This window comes from Xiphophorus hellerii, chromosome 10, assembly GCF_003331165.1.
Source record: "Xiphophorus hellerii strain 12219 chromosome 10, Xiphophorus_hellerii-4.1, whole genome shotgun sequence".
Classification (NCBI taxonomy): domain Eukaryota; kingdom Metazoa; phylum Chordata; class Actinopteri; order Cyprinodontiformes; family Poeciliidae; genus Xiphophorus; species Xiphophorus hellerii.
Window position 1 is genome coordinate 10,715,007 of NC_045681.1, and position 21,178 is coordinate 10,736,184.

At 39.0% G+C, this 21,178-nt stretch overlaps 2 protein-coding genes across 7 annotated transcripts in view; one reads left to right on the forward strand and one right to left on the reverse strand.

Annotated features, from left to right (window-relative positions):
• dock1 (dedicator of cytokinesis 1) overlaps positions 1-811 on the reverse strand; it is a 213,098-nt gene extending 212,287 nt beyond the window's left edge. For both annotated transcript variants that reach the window (XM_032573882.1, XM_032573881.1), the window contains exon 1: positions 602-811. In XM_032573882.1, coding sequence (XP_032429773.1) covers positions 602-644 — 43 coding nt within the window. In that variant the 5' untranslated portion in view covers positions 645-811. The remainder of the gene's footprint in view (positions 1-601) is intronic.
• Positions 812-3,126: 2,315 nt separating this feature from the next.
• c10h10orf90 (chromosome 10 C10orf90 homolog) lies at positions 3,127-20,559 on the forward strand. 5 transcript variants are annotated; one of them, XM_032574835.1, is made up of 9 exons: positions 3,127-3,511; positions 3,606-4,341; positions 7,458-7,521; positions 9,784-9,863; positions 13,012-14,317; positions 17,244-17,396; positions 17,702-17,826; positions 18,570-18,747; positions 20,301-20,559. In XM_032574835.1, exons 2-9 carry the CDS (start codon positions 3,775-3,777, stop codon positions 20,402-20,404), a joined length of 2,577 nt encoding a protein of 858 aa, XP_032430726.1. In that variant the 5' UTR covers positions 3,127-3,511; positions 3,606-3,774; the 3' UTR covers positions 20,405-20,559. The 5 variants fall into 5 exon arrangements, with proteins under 5 accessions (XP_032430726.1, XP_032430725.1, XP_032430724.1 ...); XM_032574834.1 differs by having other exon boundaries at positions 3,128-3,511; positions 9,787-9,863; positions 17,699-17,826; XM_032574833.1 differs by having other exon boundaries at positions 3,129-3,511; positions 17,699-17,826.
• The last annotated feature ends 619 nt before the right edge of the window (positions 20,560-21,178 follow it).

Genomic DNA, 21,178 nt, shown 5'->3' on the forward strand with positions numbered 1-21,178 from the left:
GACTTTTTCCATGCAAATAAACACAAGTGATAAACGGCATGGTCCGTTTCTTAGCTGGACTCTTCCGTGTACAGCTCACTAGCAACAGAAACTGCTATTACGAGTCCAGATATCCCAAAGGAGAGCCAAGTTTTCAGACCAAGACGTAAAGCGTTTGAGCAGGCGGAAGAATTAAAGGCGCAATAACAAACTATGTTTTGAGTGTTGGGCAGGGCTACCAGTCAACAGACCTAAACAGCTACAAATAATGAGCAGCCTGGAACTAGATGGTTAATTTGTAGCAAATCGAGGCCCCAACAACACAGGAAACAGCGCTGAAACTAGGCGCGCCTCTAACAATTCCCAATCCACACTCTTCCCCACAAAAGACGCACATTCCTTGTTCTGCATTTCTGGCGAACTAGCGGGGAAACTATGATTTGCATTCCTCCAGTTCAGGCACATTTCTACCTGAAACATTCCCACACCGCTTTAACAGAGCCACTCAGCCGGCCGCTTTCTAACCCAGTTTTCCCCCCCATAACTTGTCCAGTGAATCTGATAGAAGAGCAGAGGGCTAGGACGAGCTAGCGATGGGAGCATGCAAGTTTTTGTTACGTACCAACTCCATACTTTTCCTTCTTTGAGGGCACCCAGCGAGACATCCTCAGAGTCGAGGCTTGGCTTCCTCGAGTTTTGTCCTGTATCGCCTGTTTAGAAAACGTCAAACGAGCGTTTGTTTGTGACTTCAAAACAGACTTTTTCCCCTCAGTTTTCTCTGAGCTTTGGGGAGCTGCTCCGAGCAGCCATTTTCCAACAGTGACAGGACGCTCCGCAAGGGGGAGGAAAGGAACACAACTTTTTCACTCAGTAGGCGTTCATGCAGAAGGCATCCTGCTCGACTTGTACTGCTATGAAAAGTGTGACTGAAACTGCTACACGACAGAAAACATAAACAAATAACCTTTGCTGTTAACATTGTTTCATAGACATGCAATATTATGCATGTATAACTTCATCACACTAAATTAAAATATCAAAAAATATGACAAAAAAAAATTATATTTTAATACAAAAATTAAATCTATTTACTATATAATTTCACACAGTGAAAATGTTCAAGTATTTATTTCTAAAACTTTTGAAGCAGTGGTTGGAAACCAACACCAAGAGTATATTTCTCAAATGTGACTCTAACCCTAGTGTGCTGTATCCAAAAAAGTGAATGGAAAGTTTAGTGGAAGGACACGCACCATGTATAACTGCAGTCCTTGAGAGGATTGTGATACAAAGCCCATTTAAAAGTGTTTGGGAATCTTACAAGGCTGGAATTGGTGGTTCCAGAGCCAACACACTGAAACATTTGCAGGACAGGAGCTACAACTACTGGATTTATATTAAGCCACACTTGAAACAAAGAAAACATCAGAATAACATTCACCAGGTTAATGAGAAAGGGGACTGGAATGTTGCACCAGCTTACAAAAATCTCCAACTTGGTTTTCCACTTAAACTGATCTCATAATGGGGCACATCCTGAATACCAGTGAACTTTTGTCTATATGTTGACACAAAACAAACTGATTCTGAACTAGATCTGTAGGCACTCTGTTAGCAGCGTGTTCAAGACAAAAACGGTGCAAAGTCATTTAGCTAAATGCATATATACAAATAGAAAACATGTAAAACAGTAATATGTCACAAACATGTGACAAAATTACTCCCAATGAGTTAAGAGATGGAAATGTGCTATACAGCAGATGAAGGATTGTGATTCTTTCAGGTCTTTTGTTGGTTCTGTTGTGGATTTATCTCTGTTTTGTTTTTTTAAAGAGATGCCTTCAGATTTGTTTCGTCTTCTGGAGATAGTTTCTCTTTCAACTCTGACACTTTTCAATTTAAGTTAATACCACACAATGTTCAGCTACTAACAGATAGTGGGGAAAAAACAACCAAAGTGCAAAGAAAACTTTGAAACACTTTCAGAAAGTCAGAAAACTTTCAATCTCAAACGTTCAAACACTGAATTAGAATGCATAGAGGATACACCAATATCTGACTTTTCTGGTGTGAAGTTGACAGAGTAGAGGAATTCAAACAAGCCTGTCATGTCCTGAGCCAATAAGGGATTTCTCTCCTGTGATTTGCTAAACAAACCTTAAGAAAGATGCACCTGATCCACACATTTGAATTCATTAATCTTTGCAGAATGGATAACCCTACTGGGTCCATCCTGTGCTTCATTGAAGTCTCTCAGCTGCATGACCTTCACAACCTCACTTGCTGTGTTTGAGTTTTTCCAGTAGAGGGGGTTACTACTTTTAAAATTACTCTGATGAGGCATAACATTATTAACACTGGCAGGTAAAGGGAATAACAAACAGCTAAGATAGTAATTATTTATGTCCCTGAGAGATTAAAGTTTTAAGTAAACTTTTAAAGTGATCAATGTTTATTCTAACGTTTTAGAGTCCCATCTTGAATCTGCTAGAATATATGTTGAGGAAGCAAAAGATTAGAGTGATGATAAGGAGGCCTTCTAATCTCAAATACTTCTAGCTCATCACCAAAAATAAATAATTAAAATAATTCCTGAATGCCATTTGTTTGTATTATTGAGGAGGGTGTAAATATGTTCCGACAAGCCTTATTTTATTAAATGTTGACAAAAACAGATTTAATTTAACATCTTGGTTGAATAAAAATGATTTAAAACAACCTCTTTTGAAGATTTAAATAATGTTTTGGTTAACTTTTGTTGCTTTATTGACCCATTGGTACTTGGTTCCTTTTCAAAAGCTCTCAGGGAAATAATTACATCTTTTTTATGAGCTCATGTAAATTCTCTATTTATTATGAAGAAATTAGATAAACAGAAACATTGGCTGGACCCAATTCTTCTGCCTCCACATGCCGCATGGGACATCATGTGGGTCACAGTTGCTTATCTAAGAAGACACTGACCCATTTTAAGACGGTCTTGCTGGAGTCACACGGCTTAAATGGAGGCTTGAGGGTGGCAACGCTTATCATCAGACACTGACCACGAGATCACAGACAGACGGGGGAATAAAGAAGATGGGAATTCACCAGCGATGAAATGTGATGCAGAAAGCAAGCCATGGAATAACACGGATAATCTACTAATTAGAAATACGCCTTGGTTTGTTTGTGACAACACCTCACAAGCATTCAGTGTTCTCTATGGTTTTTATTTTAAGAAATGGTATCCTAATTTGAACGTTGATGACTGTCCTCCTTTAGATGAGCATGCATTGAATCAACAAGTGTTAGTTTTTTCTCCTCCAGCAAGCCCATCCCTCTGTGTCTTTCTCTTTTTCCTGCTTTACTGGCTGTTCAGCTGTTGTGCTCAGTAACTCTTTTGTTTGCCAAAGCATCCCTCACATTGCTACATGCCTGACTGGAGACAGTACCCACCAGCACCTACTTTACACCAAGACAGACAGTGTTTGCTTCCCAAGAGCTATGGACTGAGAAGAGTTGGAGTCAAGAGAAAAAAGGGATGAATTTGGTGAGTTTTAGAGACATGATCTTATAGACCCAGGGAATTGTTGGTGTAGTCACTGGTATAGTAACCTGAAATGTCTTATATCTTATCACAACAGATCAACAGGAAAGATGACCTGTTGCTAATTCTTGCTAAGGATTACTTGGATGCCTTCAAGAGTGTGTCCAAATATTTATGCCTAAACTCACAAATGGATTCTATGTAAAAGGGCTTAATTTACTGGTTGAAATTCAAGACCTGAAAGTAGTTACTTGAGATCCCAAGAGATGACTTTCCGCAGGCCAGCTGCCCACCCAAGGAGGGCTCCGGGCTGGAGAAGGTCAGGAGACGAGTCCTATTGGGAGAGCTTTACGTCAGGAGAAGAGTCTTTACCTCGAAGATCTCTCTTTTCCCCTGCGCCTCGGCCGCAGAGCGCCATTGAGGGGCGCCAGCTGGACTTCTGGCTGGAACACCTCAAGACAATGCAGAGCAAAGGCCAATCATCAATTCACAATACATCATTGGATGATCGGACTGCATCCATGCCTGTTCTCGAGGGACAGGCAAAAAGAAGAGCGTGGAGGCAGACGGACTTTTCTTCCTTCAGTGCAGCCTCGTCTTCATGTGGGAGCTCACCTAGCAGCCAGGAGTCCCTCCAAACTGTGTGGTTTCCCACTCCAGAGCGCAAGGGAGGCTGGGAGAAAGCTCACATCGTGCAGTCGCCGTCAAAGGAACAAACTCAGCTCAGTAATCTTGCTCCAGTCAAAATTGGTTGGTTGCCAATCCAGAGAAGAGTAATGATGGTGGGGAACACTTGCACCCAAAACCAGCACTTGGACGCATCAGGTGGCCAAGTAAGATAGACAAAAACCTGTCACTAACAGTGGATTAAATCACGTACACTATCTTTCTAGTTTCCCCTAACATTCTCTGAATTGTTTTAGCTTCTTGAGAAAGGGGTCGGGGAAGAAAGGTTTGACTTGTGCTTATTCTTAAGTTTTGAATTTTTTGTTTAGTTTCATTTTACTGGTAAAAGACAAATGATCAACCAACAAAAACCAAACAAAACAAACAAAAACTCATTATAGATAAGATATACTTTGATTTAAATGTTTTTTTTAAATTTTCTTGTTTTTATATATTTACTCATGTGGGACACAGGTAATATTGGTCAAACAAGTGCATAATTTCAGATCCTCCTGATTCCAGCCCATTTTGTATTTTGCATGTTACATGTCAAGTTTCCTCCATGCCAATTTTCCATCACTGTGAGAAAGACTAAAACGCTGACACAGGACACCAGAGGGAAACATATAACAGATCTCCTCCAGGCTACAAAACTATGTAAATGAGCAAGAAGCTTGGTGAGAACAAACATTAACTTGGACTGATATGACTATTTGGAAATGTAAGAAATATAAAATAATCATCAATATATAGAATAACAGTGAAGGCTCACAAGGAAATATTGTGGTCAAATGAAACCAAAGTGAAGACTAAAACAGACATAAACTTAGCCACATTAGCTTGCCATGTTTTGAACAAAGAGAAACACCGAATATGCAGAATTGTATTTAAAATATTTCGGTATTTCAAAGAATTCAGAATATTGTGCACTCTAGAAACGTTCCCAAGCCCTTTGGAAGAGAAACAAACCCACGGCACCATAGATTATCCATCATACTTGACGGTGTGCATGAGGTGATTTCCATTTCCACCCATCAAAAGTCTGTGTTGTTGAAAAACGATGTTAGTCTCTGATAAGAGCTCTCAGTTCCAGTAGAGTTTAGCAGACTCATGATGGTCATGTTTGTGATGGCAGTACAGAAAAAGTTGATTTGTTTCTCTCATCACTCCCAAACAACCAGTTGAAAATTAATAATTAGTTGAATTATTAGACAATTATAGAGAGGGTCTAATTATTGCTATGGAGACATGGTGTGTCCAAAATGCCAATAATTCCATTTTGGGCATAGAGCTGCATAGCCAAACTCTAAATCTTACAGAAAATCTAAGGAAGAAGCCATAATGCAGCAGCTAAGAAAGCAAAAGAATTTCCAGAGCTTCTGTGCAAAGGAGTCGGTCACAATCCCTGCTGAGATGTGTGCAAACATATTGACCAAATACAGAAATTGCTGTGTGTACCCTCTGGGCCAAAGTTGAAAGTCAAGTTTTACTTCAGGTTCCAATTTTACTCTGTCTTCCTGTTCTGGTTGACATTCTGTCTCCCCTCATAAAAAAATATACTTACTATCAAAATTAATTACAGTTTTATTTGTAAGTTTCATTTGTAAGTTATATGTACAACATCAACAGAGGGGCATAGACTAAGTTCACCTAACTACAAAACTAGTTACAGTAATTGCTGTTAAGGAAGAGCAGTTACTGTTAGTTAACTTCTTTAAACACCTAATTTATAGTTCAATGTTTAAAGCCTTTATTTAAAGACCTCATTATGAAACACATTAATATATTAACAGCTTAACACACCTCAAACTTATAAAAGCTTTGTCAGATTTGACCAATGAGCTGTCTCTTATAGAAGCCTAAAAGGAGCCATTTAAAGAGAAATGAGCTGAAATAAAATTATATGGATTGTAAAGACACAAGAAAGAGTGCTAGAAGGTACAAAATGGCCAAAATAAATTGATCTTTAAAATTTTCATCTTGCAATACTTACACAGAAGCAGCTGAACTGGACTCTTTATTCACTGTTTTGTCTCCCTTCTGATCTTTAAATTTTAGAGATATGCAAAATTAGAGCAAACACATGGAGCAATTGATAAAGCTTATTGCCAACAGAATCACCATCCACAATGACTCTTTGAAAATCCTTGAATGATACCAGTTATGACAACAATTAATTTCCCCATTGGGACAAATAAATTATTTATAAATTTAATTGAATTTGGATGGTGATTTCATGTGTTGCGAGACTGGCGACCTGTCCAGGGTGACCCCGCCTCTCGCCCGAAACATTCGCTGGAGATAGGCACCAGCACCCCTCCCAATCCCACTAGGGACAAGGGTGTACCTAAAATGGATGGATGGACGGACGGACGGACGGATGGATGGATTTCATGTGTGGATGGTCTAAATGCCAGCTTACAGCTTTGTTAATGTCTTCAGGGAAAGACAACTCCAAAACCTTAGATAATATATATGACAAACTGGAAGCATCATCATTATTGATGTAGTGTAGTAAGATTTTTCCATCTTATTACACCTGTAAGATATTCTTTGATTTTCTCTACTCTATTAGTTTGGATAACTATTGATTAGGATGATTTAGAATATCATTATCAAAGACTTTATTGAACAACTTTTGTACCTTTGAGGATATTCCCTTTGTTGGAAAAAAAACCCATTTTGTAAAGATTTGGAGCTTGTTTAACCCAGATCTGTAACAAGATATCCCCTTAGGTTGTGTTGCGCTGATTTTGAAATATTTGTGAGGCAGCATAAGCTCATGTTGCGAAGGTGATGGCGGTCTGGACCAGGCAGAGCGTAGTAGCGCCAGTTAGGGCCATTTGTACTGTACAGTCTGAGTTACTCAGGGAGATGTAAGAGCTCAGGCATCCTTTGAAAACAGCCGACTCGGCAGGATCTCAACGCTTTCTCAAAAGCTTTGCGACTAATTTGGAGCTGAAAAGGCAAAGATTGAGCTTAGCTCCCAGAAAGGACGCAAGTAAATGTACAAAGCTGAATCAATGAGAGCACAGCATTATCCAGTTAACTTATAATATGTCTCCACAATCGATAATTTGCAGTGCTATACTGGGGGTTTGATTGAACTGATGTGCAAAGCGAATCCCTTTTCTTCCGACTGCCCAGTCAACCAGCAAATGTTACATACAGTCATAATCGATTGTTGTACAAAAGTCTTCTTTTTAAACCTTTAAATCTATCAGTGGAGACCATTTTAATTCCAATATTAACTCAATACAAACTTCTCTTTTTTTGCCCTTAGGTGAAACTGAAACAGCCCATCACTCCAGCTTTTCAAAAGAATGATGACTCACATTGTTCTAAAGGTATCTATGCATTTAGCTGTATCATTACAGGATTCTGTGTTTTTGCTACTATTCAATACTAAAGTGGCCAAACTGATCTGGTCAAATTTTTGTGACATGTCAGGAAAATCTGTACCACCTTGGCTTGCCTGTTTTTCTGGTAAACAGAAATAACAGGCAACAGCGTTGAATGCTTATAAAGGCATTCTTGGCACATTATTGTCTGTTAGTGTCAGATCTTCCAACACAATTAAAAAAAAATCTGATCGATTAACAGTGAGAGGGGGGATTCCTATGACAGGTTCACAATTGGTATTAACATGTGTCATGGCTGAGTTTGATAAAAGCAGACAGAGGAGGAAGGAAGTAAAACACAAAACTCTCAATTCATTATTTATATTAGCCAGTTGTCCAACTGGGTATGTTGCAGATGGGTCCAGATTATTGGTTGTCTGTTTTTATGAAAAGTAAGCTTTTTTGCACCTCTTTTTCATCCCCCAGCCAGTAATTAGGTCCTATTTCTACCTTATTTTATGAAAATTTCATGACTTGCTTGGCAGGCAAACAGCTTGCTTCTTATAAGTTTCCCTAAGTGGTGCTGTCCAAGTCATCAGTTGTCACTCTCTAAATCAACACGAAAATAATCTGTCCTGACTCTTGTACCACAGTACTCAAACAGCACTGTAGGCAAAGTAGATGGAGCCTAAACAGGACTATAGAGCTAACAAAAAAGAGGTAGGATGGGGATTGAGGCGGGAGTCAGGAAGATAAACGGAGATTCAGACTGATCGGAGAAGGAGAGTTGTTCGTCTTTGAACACAGCAGCGCTGCACTCACCAGGTTTGATCTGAAGCTTGATCTTTTAACTTCTTCCTTGTTTACACAAAGATTATCCTGACAAGACTCGGGCCGCCAACAGAAATCAAAGCAATCTATCTACACGGCACCAAGGAGCTGCGTTAGTCAGTGCAGTAGTTTTAACATACATTAACATACTGTATATGACAACATAAACATTTCTTGTCAAAGGCTACATTTACAGACTGAAATTAAGTGATAGAGAAATGTATAAAAAAAGGTCAGAAAATGATGACTAATGTTAAAAGTTATTTTTTCTAGAGAAACACAATTGCTAATAAAACAATTTAGATACTCTGATCAACCTAAAGTACAATGGATATGAAAGTTTGTATCTGAAAATGTTCATATTGTATTAAATATTTTTCCCCAAAATTTTCAGCATGAAATTATGCTACAGCCACACAAAATTTATTTTAAGACTAATAAAAGTAGCACTGACAGCCCCAGCTGAATTTGACCAGCTGTCAGTGGGGCATTGTAAAATCTACACATGAAAATAAAATATGCAAAAAAATAATGTAAATATTGCTAGAAAAAAAACTGCCAACATTTTTGCATCTTAAAAATCTCTCCTTTCGTATTTAATATCTTGCTGTCTTTATTTGGGGGAAACAGCTGAATTTAGATTAATTTCTCTATTCCTCAATACAAATCCCATTTAGCAACTATGAAATTACCTAATGCTAATGAGGACTTATTAAATGTTAAGATTAAATATGAAGCATTTTGTGTTTGAACTTTCACATAACAATTAAGTAAAAATCAGGATGTTGACCATTATTAAAAAGCTGACCATAGGGATCTTAAAGAGTATTTGCCATATGTCCTTTAATCTTTATGGTCTCCTGGGATATTAATGTCAGATGCTGATTGAAAAAAAATAAATCCCCATAATTTAATTACAGTTAGTGAACAAGAGAAAGGTGGAACAATTAATAAATTAGTGAAGGAGCATTTTTTAAGTAATAAAAATACATGGGCCTGGGTCATTTAATCTTCAGGTGCAGTTGTCTAGCAAAATTTTGGCTCGTCTGTCATTTTCTCCCTTAAAATGGAAATCACCGCAGATTAACCGGGCGATAACCCAGGGTTATCTCAAACTGAGGGCTTGTCACCATGGTAACGGCAGCAGGTGGAAACACAGCCAGGCAAGCTGAAAGGGCCACCATTGGGTATCAGTCACACCAATGCAGTCATCCCCTTGAGGAAGCAGGAAAGTGACTCCAGGGTGGTGCCAGACTATTTTTTTTCTGTGCCTATGTGAATTATTGACAGTGTCAACATTTCCTTACAGTCTTTAGAGAATTGCTTGATGTGTGTATGCGTGTGTGGGGGGTGTGCGCGTGTGTTTGTGTTTGTACATGCTAAGTTGAAAACGACATCCTGTCTTGCTTGAAATGCATTTGTTTTGCCTTGATACAGCAGAGGTGGAGAGAAGTCACACCAGTCCCAGTGCACCGGGTGTGAAGACAAGGAGGACAACAGATAGTGGCGCTTCTGAGGTAATCTATTCCTCATTTATGAAACTAACAGCTAGGCTTTATATAAACTTTTAAAAGTGGAACATAGGAGTAATAATCAGAGGATTTGCAAAAGTTGGTGAGTTAGTTGATGTTTTTAAGCTAAAGGTTAAAGTTGTATTTTTTTTTTATGCCTACGTCAGTATTTCAAAACGGATTGATTCCATGCTGGTTTGATAGGACACTCACACACAAAGCTTAAGTTTCCTTTAAGCAATTTCCTTTAAGGTTTCAAACTTTTCAAGCACTGACCTTCTGTTATTTGACCTTATATTAATCAGTAATTATGAATTAAAATATAAAAGATTTACCTTATACACTACGTTTTAAAGTAATTTGTGTAAACTTATTACCACTCTGGCCAAAATCACCAGATTCCAACCATCCATTCCCAAGCAACAAAAATCGTATTGCTTTTTAACAAAAATATTTTTATTGCTGACTTATTTTATTTTTACCTGCTCAACATGGAGCTAGACATGCAATAAAAAGCATTGTCAAGGCAGCCCACAAACCTGACCCCGTCACACCCATTCAATCAAGATGAATGTACCAGAATTACAGCTAACTATTGCAAAAAGCTTGTGAAATAACACTGAATAATAAAACTAATGTGTTACAGTATAACAAGCAGTTCTGCTAACAAAATGTATGACTTTTGTATTTTCTATACAAAATGTATTCTGATCTGTAACAAAGTAAAATCCCTATGTCATTAATTTTCCTTTCAGCAAAGCCTAACTGACCTAAAACAGGAGACATCTGTGAGCTGTAATATTCATACCAGTGCTGAGTGTATGTAAATGTGAACATAAACTGTACATCTTAGAGCTGCGAACTCCTCCTGAGGAGAAGTTCCTCAGGAGGAACTCCTCCTCAGGAGGAGTTCGGAGTTCGCTCTGTATTGCTGGACATACAGAGGCTTCTAGCCTCTGTATGTCCAGCAAAGCCTGTGCAATCAGAGGATGTCCCTCCATCTGGAGGCGTATTAGGTAAAACAGTGCTTGGGAACATCCAATCTGTGTGCAGGGTGTAACTCCCTGCCTGTGGCCAGTAAACCTGGTAAATGACTTTGCAGAGAAACAGCTACTGCTGCTTTAGAGGTATAAAGTCAACATTCAGAGTAGCTGTGGGTCGTAAACTTAATTTGCACACTGCAAAATGAGACGCTTCTGCATTTTCTCCCTAGAATTCAACCTGCTTGATGTAATGTAATAAAGAGTTTTCTCCTCCAACCTGACCTCACACCTCTGGTGCTTCTTCAATGACTGTCATCATGAATATTTCCATAACTCCTCCGCCTCGAACCTCAACCTATTTGGTGGTCCTGAAGCACTGCAGGCGCAGACTCTACAATTTAACTAGTTCTTCCAGCAACCCTCCACTTTCCAAAGTTTCCTAAAAACCATCAGAATGGAAAATTCTGCCTATTTGGAGTGATGAATAGTTTAACACCATATGTGTTAAGAAAGTCAATTGGGAAACAAAGATGTGCATTATATCCTATCAGAAATATTTCTACAAGGACATATCAGTATTTCTTTAAGTGTTATAAACAACATCAAAATACTCAAGCCTAGAGACAGAAATCTTTGCTTTTTGCCACTGAGTTGCTGTTGTGAAAAGAGTTTTATTGTCATTCAGTGAGAGATAAGTCACGCTGTGCACTGGCTTTAGCTACAGCTCCTTCCATTGCTGCTGGGGCAGTCACTGTGTCTAGCATGCGGTGGGTCACCTGACACCAGAACAAACAAAACAACTGACCTGCAGCTGAAATGCACAGCTGAAAACATGTCAGGTTTTCAATATTTGATATGGGGGGAAAAAAAAGATATTTGCCCCTTAAATCAAAGTGCCAAACTGAATCCATTTCACTTTGGCAACATTTTTAACATGTCATAGCAGTGTTGCTATGTTATCCTTCCACATTTTCCCAAGTTTGTCATGTGCAAACCGCAAATTTGTATTTTGGGGCAGACGAACTGAAGGGAATATTGCATTGTGAAATAGAAGAACGATACGCAAATTTCAGTGTGTTTTTGAAATTGAAATGTAAAATGTGTGACATGAATATCTGTTCTACCTTCTTTCATCCTGATTCCGTTTGGTCCTTTAATCCTTTAGTTACTTTAGGTGTATTATGTTTCTCATGTCTAGTTACACTGTATATGTTAGTGTTAAATTAATTATTCCTAGTTACCCAGTTTGTGTACTGTCTGTGCCATTTTCTCTCTCTCTTTCCTCAGCCTGGCTTCTGCTCCCTCCCTTCACACCTGCAATCTGTTTCTAATCAGCCATTTGTTCTCTGCTCAGTAATCAACCTCCCTAATACACAGACAGCTCAAACATCACCATAAATACCAATGACCACAGCTGACAGGTTAGAGGTTAAGTTACGGGGAAGTTTAAAGCAGATTTGGATTATGAAACAATATACAACACTGTAAACATTTCCCCAGAGCTCATGTCTTGGCAAACCTATCAAGACATGGTCATTGTCCAAACTTGACAGACCAGGCAAGGAGAGCATTAATCAGAGTAGGACCCATAGAGGTCTAGGGTGTGTTTAAACCTTTACAGGAGCAGGAGAGATTCACATCTCAAGATGGAGAATCTCCTGCAATCCACAAATCTGAATTTTGTTGAAGAGAAAACCATTGTTCAAAGAAAACCAAAAGAAGTGGTGTCTGCAGTTTGTCATGACAATTGTGTGCACAAGCCATGTATGTGGACACAGCATGAAAAAGCCTCCCTAAATGAGACCAATATTGAGTTGGGTGCTTTTTGCAAAGGAGACTGGGTCAAAATTATAGTTGTTCAAAGCAACTACAGACTTACCCCAAAACATTAATTGCGGAAAAAGCAATGAAAGAGGATTCTGCAAATTATTACCTTGAAGCAAGCGAATTAAAATGCACTCCACCTATTACTATTTTATTTTATGTAAAACTATTTAGAAATCTTGGATAATTTCCTTCCACTTCAGAATAATTCACTACTTTGTGTTGGTCTACCACAAAAGATGTTGCTAAATACATTTAAATTCATGGCTGTGATGTGACAAAATGTTACATAATTTGATGGTATGTGCATACTTTAACTAGGCACTGTGATCTTATTTCATCCACAGGGGCCTGAAAAACAGCACTCTGCAGTAAACCGACTTCCCAGCTGGAACACTCTGAGGACAGGCTGGAAGCCCAACAGAGCGTCAGGTCCTTCGGGAGGAAATAACTCCAATGAACTCACCAGAGGGTTTGAATTAGTACCCCACAAGAAATCACATCTGATGACAAAAGCAATCACAGAACCCACTAAGCATTCACCTCTGCATTGCACAGCTTCTGCTGATCCAACTGGTCATCACAGTTTGCTACAAGGGTCAAATACAACGAACACACAGAGGCCCCATACCACTCTGCAAAGAACAAGCAGCGTTCAGCCTCTAAAGGCCACTGTCTTTTATGGGACAAACAACAGCTCAGAATCTTCAAACATACAGACAAGTTCAGCTGCGACCACCCTCATCCCTCAGAACAAAGCAGGCATCTCTTCCATCACCATCTCCTCCAGAAAAGTGAGCAGATCAGCCAGCTTGCCCGGGTCCCGATCCAGAAAGTCTCCTTCTCCTCTCCCACCAGAGTGCAAGCCCATGGACCCAAACTCCCAGCAAGTAAGAGTGCAGAGGAAAGCTACTATAGTGAAAGTGACAGAGCAGAGAGTTATATCAAGCTCTGCTCCGGACAGCAGTCAACCGGGAACCGTACCCTCTGGCAATGCTTTGGACACTGTGGTTCGGCGAAGAAAGGCCACAATCATTAAAGTGACAGAGCATAAGGAGAGTTACAGTCCAGGCAAGATAACACCCAGGAATCCAGAGTACAGACACAGCTACACTGAAGGACTGTATAAGAATAACAGCACGCCGAGTCAAGAAAACCATATGGAAAACAGTAAAGTACCTGCTTATCAACTGAATTCCTCACCAAGTGCAACTGTCCCAAACACATTCTCTTTAGATGGACAGAAAAACGAAACCCTTCACAGATCTACACTGAATCTTTTTCTTAGTAACCCCCCTGCCATTGCATTCCCTCCTTTGGAGCTTCGACCAAGGGCTGCGGGACATAGATCTGAGAGGCCACAAAGACCACTGAGCTGCTACGGCAGTTTGACTGAACACTCTAAGCAGAGCAAGGAAGGTGTTTCACAATGGTCTGACTGGAAGCGGAGCTCCGGTCTTCCACAGGACACCTCTATCAATCATGTGGACTTCGACTGCCTTTTCACCAGCTCTGGAAAAACAGCAAAGGAAGCAGGTCGGCCCATGGCCGCTGACACGCTCACACCAAATAGAAATGAGAAAGAAAGACTGCCACCGACAGTGGATGGAACACGCAGAGCCTCCCCAAGTCTCACTCTCATCAAGGCCCCGGGTAGGTATCTCTGTCCCACTTTGACAGTGTTCCTGTCAACATACAGGCTCCATCTGTCTTTGATCTATATTTTCAAAGCATTGCAGTGTCTAAATATACACTTCCTTTTTTACAGTTTATGCCTTGTAGCTTCAAGATATTACACCCCATCTGTATAGTCCCTCAGCTTTGATGTCTTGTTGATTATGAGATTGTTATAAAAATCACCCTTCATCCGTTGCAGTGAGAGCACCTAACTCTCTTGCCAGGTATATGCCTGAATAACAACTGACGTCTATTCCAAAAAGCCCCCTGCTCATCCGCCCTCATTTCTACCTTCCTTTTTAAAAAATATATTCCATTTAAATCGATTTGAATGAAAACTTTATTCCAGCTCCATTTTCACTTCTAAACACCCATCCATCCATTGTCTAGAAACACTTATCGTTGTAGGGTAATGGGGGTTGTTGCCTATCTCCAGCAGTCATTAGGCAAAAGGTGGACAAGTTACCAGTCCATCACATTGACAAACACACAAACACGCAGAACGCATGACTTGACTTCCTCCAATCAAGTAGTCCTGGTATTGTTTTCTTTCCACCGGTATCTTCAGTTTTTCTTTTGAGTGACCTTGTTTTAAGACACTTTTTCTTTATTGTTTTTAAGCACAATTCTTTGGTAAACTAACTGTGCAGGTCACGCTATGAGTTAATAAAAGGTCATTTGCATGCAGTGACTTGTGGACCACTAGGGGGTGCCCACAGTTTGAGAAAGACTTTGCTAGGCCAACACAAAGTAGTGCATAATAATGTGAGAAAAATCATAAATGGTGCTCATTTATACATTTATCATTATGTACTGTAAAGGTGAAGGTGAATGTTGTGCTGTCAACAGGTTGTCTCACCTGAGCTGTGGCTCTTTGCAGCTCCACCTTATTTTCATATCCAGATGACGGTTCGAAAAAAGGGATGTAAGATTTTCAAAGCCTGGGATTTTGTCTTAATAAATTAATTCTGCTTCTTCCACTTCTCACAAGCTAGTGAGTGAGCAATGCTTTTTAGGGGTATGATAGTAAAGAAGACTGAATTTAAATGCACATGAGATTCATGAAACTTTTATTCATAAAAACTGATAGACGACCATGTACCGTTATCCTTCCACTTCACAATACTTCCATTAAATCTTAATAGACATTCAGGTTAATTTTGTCATTGTGTTACTTTGCAGCCAAAATCCAGTCTCACTTTATAATATTCATTTACTGAGAAATTATTCATTTACATTCAGTGTCTATCCAGATCTGCTTTCACGTTAGTAATTATTTGGAATATGATCAATATAAACATAACGACATTTCTGTGGTGGAGAATGAATTCAGAGCTTTGGCAGGTGGAAAGGCTTAGATTGTTTTGTATCACTTGCCAGACAGAATCAGGAGAATGAGGCCCCACGTTTTGACCCCTTTTTATGTCTGTAAGGTGATGTTACTGATGCTGAGCCAGCCTCTGCCCACACCTAACATATTTTATTGATGCCTTGATGCTTTTTTTGTAAGTTGGTTGTCAGCTGGGTGCTGAGGCAAGGAAAAGTGATCTTGCAGATCAAAATGAAAACATGTGAGAGGTTTGAAATGGTGCCTGGGAAGTCCAGGAGATTCCTGTCTGTGGTATTGATGTAAATCTGGGTAAAACAGGTCAGACACTTGCTTGTTTCGGATCGCAAGTAAAGCACAGCATGAACAGTGCTAATAGGGAAACATCTGAAGCAGAAATCTTAAACTTTTTCTTTAGTTCACAGATATTAGATATTAAAATCTAACTGCATGTTGTTAACCAAAAGCCAGTTGAAAAACAAATACGATTTGTAAAAGATGAAAGTACTTAAATTTCCTAATCTGCAGACATTCATGGTCAAAGTGGTCAGACATTTTTTACTGCTTCAGTGTTATTAGATATTTTTCATAAAAGTGGAACACTTAGTAAAAGGTGTGAGCTGTCATTCTGCTCTATTGCAGCATTTCAGAAAAGAACCAACACTCTCAAACATGCTGATTATAAGATGTACACTTCTGTACATTCTGATTGTACACTTTTGCATACACAGTGATAGGACACTGTTCCAACGTCAACCAGTAGTGTTGAAAGAAAACCAATTTTTAAGATTGGCAGTGGCCTAGTCAAAGTCTAGCCATAAGTCTGATTAAAACTCTCAAATGTGGCTGAACTAAAATAATTCTGCAAAGCAAAGTGGAAAGAAGTATTCTCAATAGTTAACATAAAAAACTCACTGTCAGTGATCTCAAATGTTTACTACCAAAGATTATAGGAGACAGTTTTTACTTTTTAAAATGGGTTCAGGTTGATTTGAATCTTTTTTTTCATTCATTATTCCTTTAATAAATAAAATCTGCATATGAAAAGAGATCGTTTTATAATATTGAAATTAGAAGAAAAAGATGTACTGGATCCTTTTGATTTCTCTGTTACTCTCAAATGAATTTGAGAATTGTTTATCAAACAAATCTCGATTTGTGACTTAATTATGGCAAAATGTCCAACATTAGAACAATCTTTGCATATTTCACAAACACTAATTGATTGCTTACAGTTGCCAAAACGATTACCCACAGGAAATTGTATATTCAAGTGAACAAAACAATGTGTGGAGGGAGTTTTCTGCTGTGCTAGTGCGCCTCTTTATTTATTATCTCTTTTCGCTGCATGAAATTATTAATTACCCTCTAATCACATTCATTAAGAGTGTCGACAATTAATTATAAGGCCAGAGACAGCGTAATTTAAATTCCATGTTTGATTCAGTCCGCCGTAGAATGAAGAGGGATATTAAAATGATGTCAAAATCAGCCTGTTGTGTTCAGAACCCAGTAACAACCACTGTCGCTGCTTTTAACTCAGTTTGCTTACATCAAAGGCCTCCTGCTTTTCAGATCCTGACTCCCATCAGTCTCAAGAGGAAGTGCTCGCCCTCAATGCGGCCGCGATTATAGCGAACATCAAACTCCAGAGGCAGCTTAGTAAGAAGGAAACACCAAGTGGCGATTCAGAGACAGCCTCCACGGATTCTCCCCGGGGAAAAGCTGGTATTTTTACACAACTCTGTCACTAGACATGACAGGAAGATTTTTAATGCTCATCATTTCTCACCTTGTGGAAATATTAAGCTAAAAAAGTTGCAGGTTCAACACTGTGCTTGATTGAATCAGTTTACTTGCATAGAGATTTTCCTGACACTTACCCAGAGTACCAAGGAGTAATAAGTTGCTGCAGGCCTGCGGAGCTGTTGAGCAACCCCACACTGTGCTCAGGCATGTGAAGCTTAGCAAGGTGTAAATGAAACACAAAACTATTTGATTTTTTTTTTCTTTCCCTCCTTCTTTCTCAGAAGTAATGGATGAGAGAAAATATATAAATTCCAAGAAAAGCGAAGCCCGGCATCACAAGCGTTCTTATGCTGAATTTATTTCACTGATGCCAGATTATGACGGGTCAACTGAGAGTGCCTCCCTTCAGGTAAGGTCACAAGTCGCTTAATGAGTCAATAAATCAAAGAAACAAAAGCATATGTTATTATCTGTTAAACACTGATTTTCTATTCAGAAACCTTTAAAAAGTGGAACCTTTAAACATCTAGAACCTTTAGCGTAGATGTTCGTCTGTAGAACCATTTGAACTGTTTGGTGGTAAAATGCTTTTGAAACCCTTAAAATGAATGAATACTTTGCTAACAGCGAGCCTTTGAGATTTTATTTGACACCTCTTACCATCCTCCTGATTTGTGTCGCTGTAAATTAATCCTGGATCCTTGTCCGGTCATGTTTGTCAAAGTTCCAGTTGTTTTAGAATGTTTTAATTATTGGTCTGGTTGTAGCTATAGCAAGCAAGCAAGTTTAGGCTAGTAGATATTTTCTTCAAGTGCTTCCACTAATTGAATGGAATGTTTGCTTGCTCTTCCACTTTTGAGAAAATGGACATCTGTCACATTGCATTTGTACCACCGAAGCTAATTCACACTGGTCCATTACAAAGACAAACTTTAATGGATTTTTAATATTAATTTTAGAAGAATCTTATTCTACCATTACGAATGCAGAAGAGTCTGTATCAGATGCACAGAAGATAACAATGATACAATTAGTACAAAATATATTTTAAAAAAACCTGAAAGAAAAACACTTAATAAGAACTTCAAGCGCAATTCAAGAGACGGCCTAACTGATTTGTCAAAGAGAGCAATGTGTTTCTGTCTTTGGCAGGGAGCACTGCAAAGGTGCAGACCAGTATTCATCAGCCGCTCCCGGGAAAGAGTGCGAACGCTGGAACGGAAGATGCAGGAGAGGAGGGAGAGGTCGAAAGCGGGGAAGCTGGAGTGGAGAAAGGATCAGCTCAGGCAGCTGAGGGCCCACAGTAGCACAGGGTCTACCTCCATGAATGGTGAGGTCCCAACAGTAAAGCATCACCTCTTTAAACCACTCTGCTGTCCATTGTCCCTGTGCAGCTGCAGTGGCCATTTGCCACATCGCTAATCACCCTTTTGCAGATTTAGAACAAAGAGCTGACAGAATGGCTGTCGACCAGTCTTGTCCTCCAGGGCTCAAAGGGATACAGTTATTTTTAATGATACCGAATTCTGGGAGGTTGTAATGTAATTGTATATGTTTCACATGAAAGATTTTTAGATTCTTGCCAAAAAAATCTACACAGAACACAAAAACTGCTTATTAATGTTCAAAGAATTTTGTCCTTTTATCCGCATAGACTCTTTGCTTTCCTGTCCACTTAACTACTAGCCTAGATTGCATCAATTGCCAAAATTATCTTTTTGTGTGTTTAAAAAAAAAAGTATTTACATAACATGTTTCTGAAGTCAGAGCATGTTTTTGTGGGGTTCCAGGATATTGTTTTATTGTTCTGCTTGACATGCATTTGCTGCTAACTCAAACTCTCTCATAGAACACAAAACCATAATTATGAAGATATTGTGACTTTGTTTTCAGCTTATTTACATAGTCAAGAAATTATTGTCTAAATGTTCATTATGCCTTAATCCTGGAAATGAAAAAGCTTTTTTTTTTTTTTTTTTAAGTGAATTGGTTCAATACTTAAATTACCGTGAAGGTGAAAAAGTGAGGCACAGAATTTTACCACAAATGTGAATAAAAGAAAAATCTCCAATCTGAGAAACTCTGGCGTCACAGGAGAAAACATTTCTAACATTAGACTCACTTAAGCTCCTGAGTTTCCTTGAAACCTAGAAACTTTGCATCCACAAAATAAAGTGAGCCCAACTGAATCACCAGGACATCTCTGAAACTGTAGATAGATATATTGCAGATAACTGCAGATAAATATATCAAGAATTTCTCAATTTTTGTGGAAAGACTTTTTTCAAGCAAGTCGTGCTTCCAAAATCAAAACAAAAAGCCTCCAGGCATACCTCATAGCATGATTCAGCAAGAGTACCCCGAGTCCAAATAAAGCAAAACTCCACTAGTCAGATCTAAACAAGTGTCTTATAGTCTATGCACTCATTTCTTGTGTGCACAATAAAAACAATGACAGATTGATCATAAAGACTCCGTTTAAAGTGACCTCCAAAAGTGCTCTCGTAGTTCCTGGCTTCACAGTGACCAATGGTTTCTTTATTTCTCTCTCTGCCCTCTTTTGGCCAGAACAGAAAACTACAGCTGAGGTGTAATAACAGCTATGAAAAACTGAGGGTTGCTGTGTTTGAAGGTGCTTTCCCAACGGTGCAGCAGTTGTATGCAAAAGTAAAGATGTTTCATAAGAAACAAGCAGACAAAATAGATTACAAGCCTTGGTTTAAAACAATGTGTTTTTCTCTGAGAATCTTGACATTTTCCTGCTGTTCTGATGTCAGAACAGCAGGAAGGCAGTCAATCTCTGGTGATTGACTGCCTTTCTTCAGCGCTTACAATGCAATCAACGTTGTGTGTGAGCATCTGCGTTTGTGAATGTGCTTCCAGATAACCTTTCCAAACCCACAGACGGAGGTATTTCCCAGAGAGATGTGCAGTTCAGATCTAAGAGGCGAGTGGCAGCTCCGTCTCTCCCCCGACAGGCTGACTGATGCCGTCCTCGTCTGCAGACATTTCCTTATCTTTTGTGCTGCTACCTTTGCATGGGAGGGCCTGAGCCCATGTCAGTGAGATCTCCTCACAGCATCTTTCTTCGGTTGATCTGTGAAAAACCTGTGCTCTGAATAAACTCTTTTGTCCTTTCTGGGTTTTTTGTCTTATTGTTTTAATCATCCTAACCTGACAAGCTTGTCTGATAGAAAGTTATATAACGGTTAACAGATGCTTACAATCACAACAAACACTAACTAATGTTTTTTTTTTGTTCACACAAACATTTCTGAGGTAATTGCCATCCTGTTAGTTTTGCTATCAGGCAATCTTATGTTTGAAATGTTTTTAATGAATACACATTTCAAAATTTATTTATGCAAATTACATCTTCCCAATGAATAATTCCACCTCAATCTGTATGTGATGACAGCATTTTATTTTTGTTATTACTTTTGTTTTTCATTTACTATACTAAGATTGTCAGTGGGCAGAGGTCTTCTGGTCACCCCTAAAATAAAATCCAAGGTAACCAATTGCTTTCAGAACTGTTTTCAGTAGAGTCCATCATTGTGTAATTTATTTCTGTAGAGATGTCAAAAACATGAGAGAAGAGATACCTTCTTGAAGACTGAGGTACACAGAAAGGTTCATGGGTAAAGTTTTGCAGAAGCTTAAGGCAGGTTTAGTCTATAAAACAAGTTGGACAAGGAGAGAATTAATCAAAGAGGCTGCTGAGAGGTCAATGATAACGCCCAGAGGTCAATGACTCAAAT

What these genes read in the sequence shown, in the direction of transcription:
- c10h10orf90 (XM_032574833.1), top strand. Translation starts at nt 3,775, where the DNA reads ATGACTTTCCGCAGGCCAGCTGCCCACCCAAGGAGGGCTCCGGGCTGG. An exon ending in CAGATAGTGGCGCTTCTGAG is followed by an intron (nt 9,864 to 13,011) that starts GTAATCTATTCC and finishes TTTCATCCACAG; the next exon opens with GGGCCTGAAAAACAGCACTC. An exon ending in CTGAGAGTGCCTCCCTTCAG is followed by an intron (nt 17,827 to 18,569) that starts GTAAGGTCACAA and finishes TGTCTTTGGCAG; the next exon opens with GGAGCACTGCAAAGGTGCAG.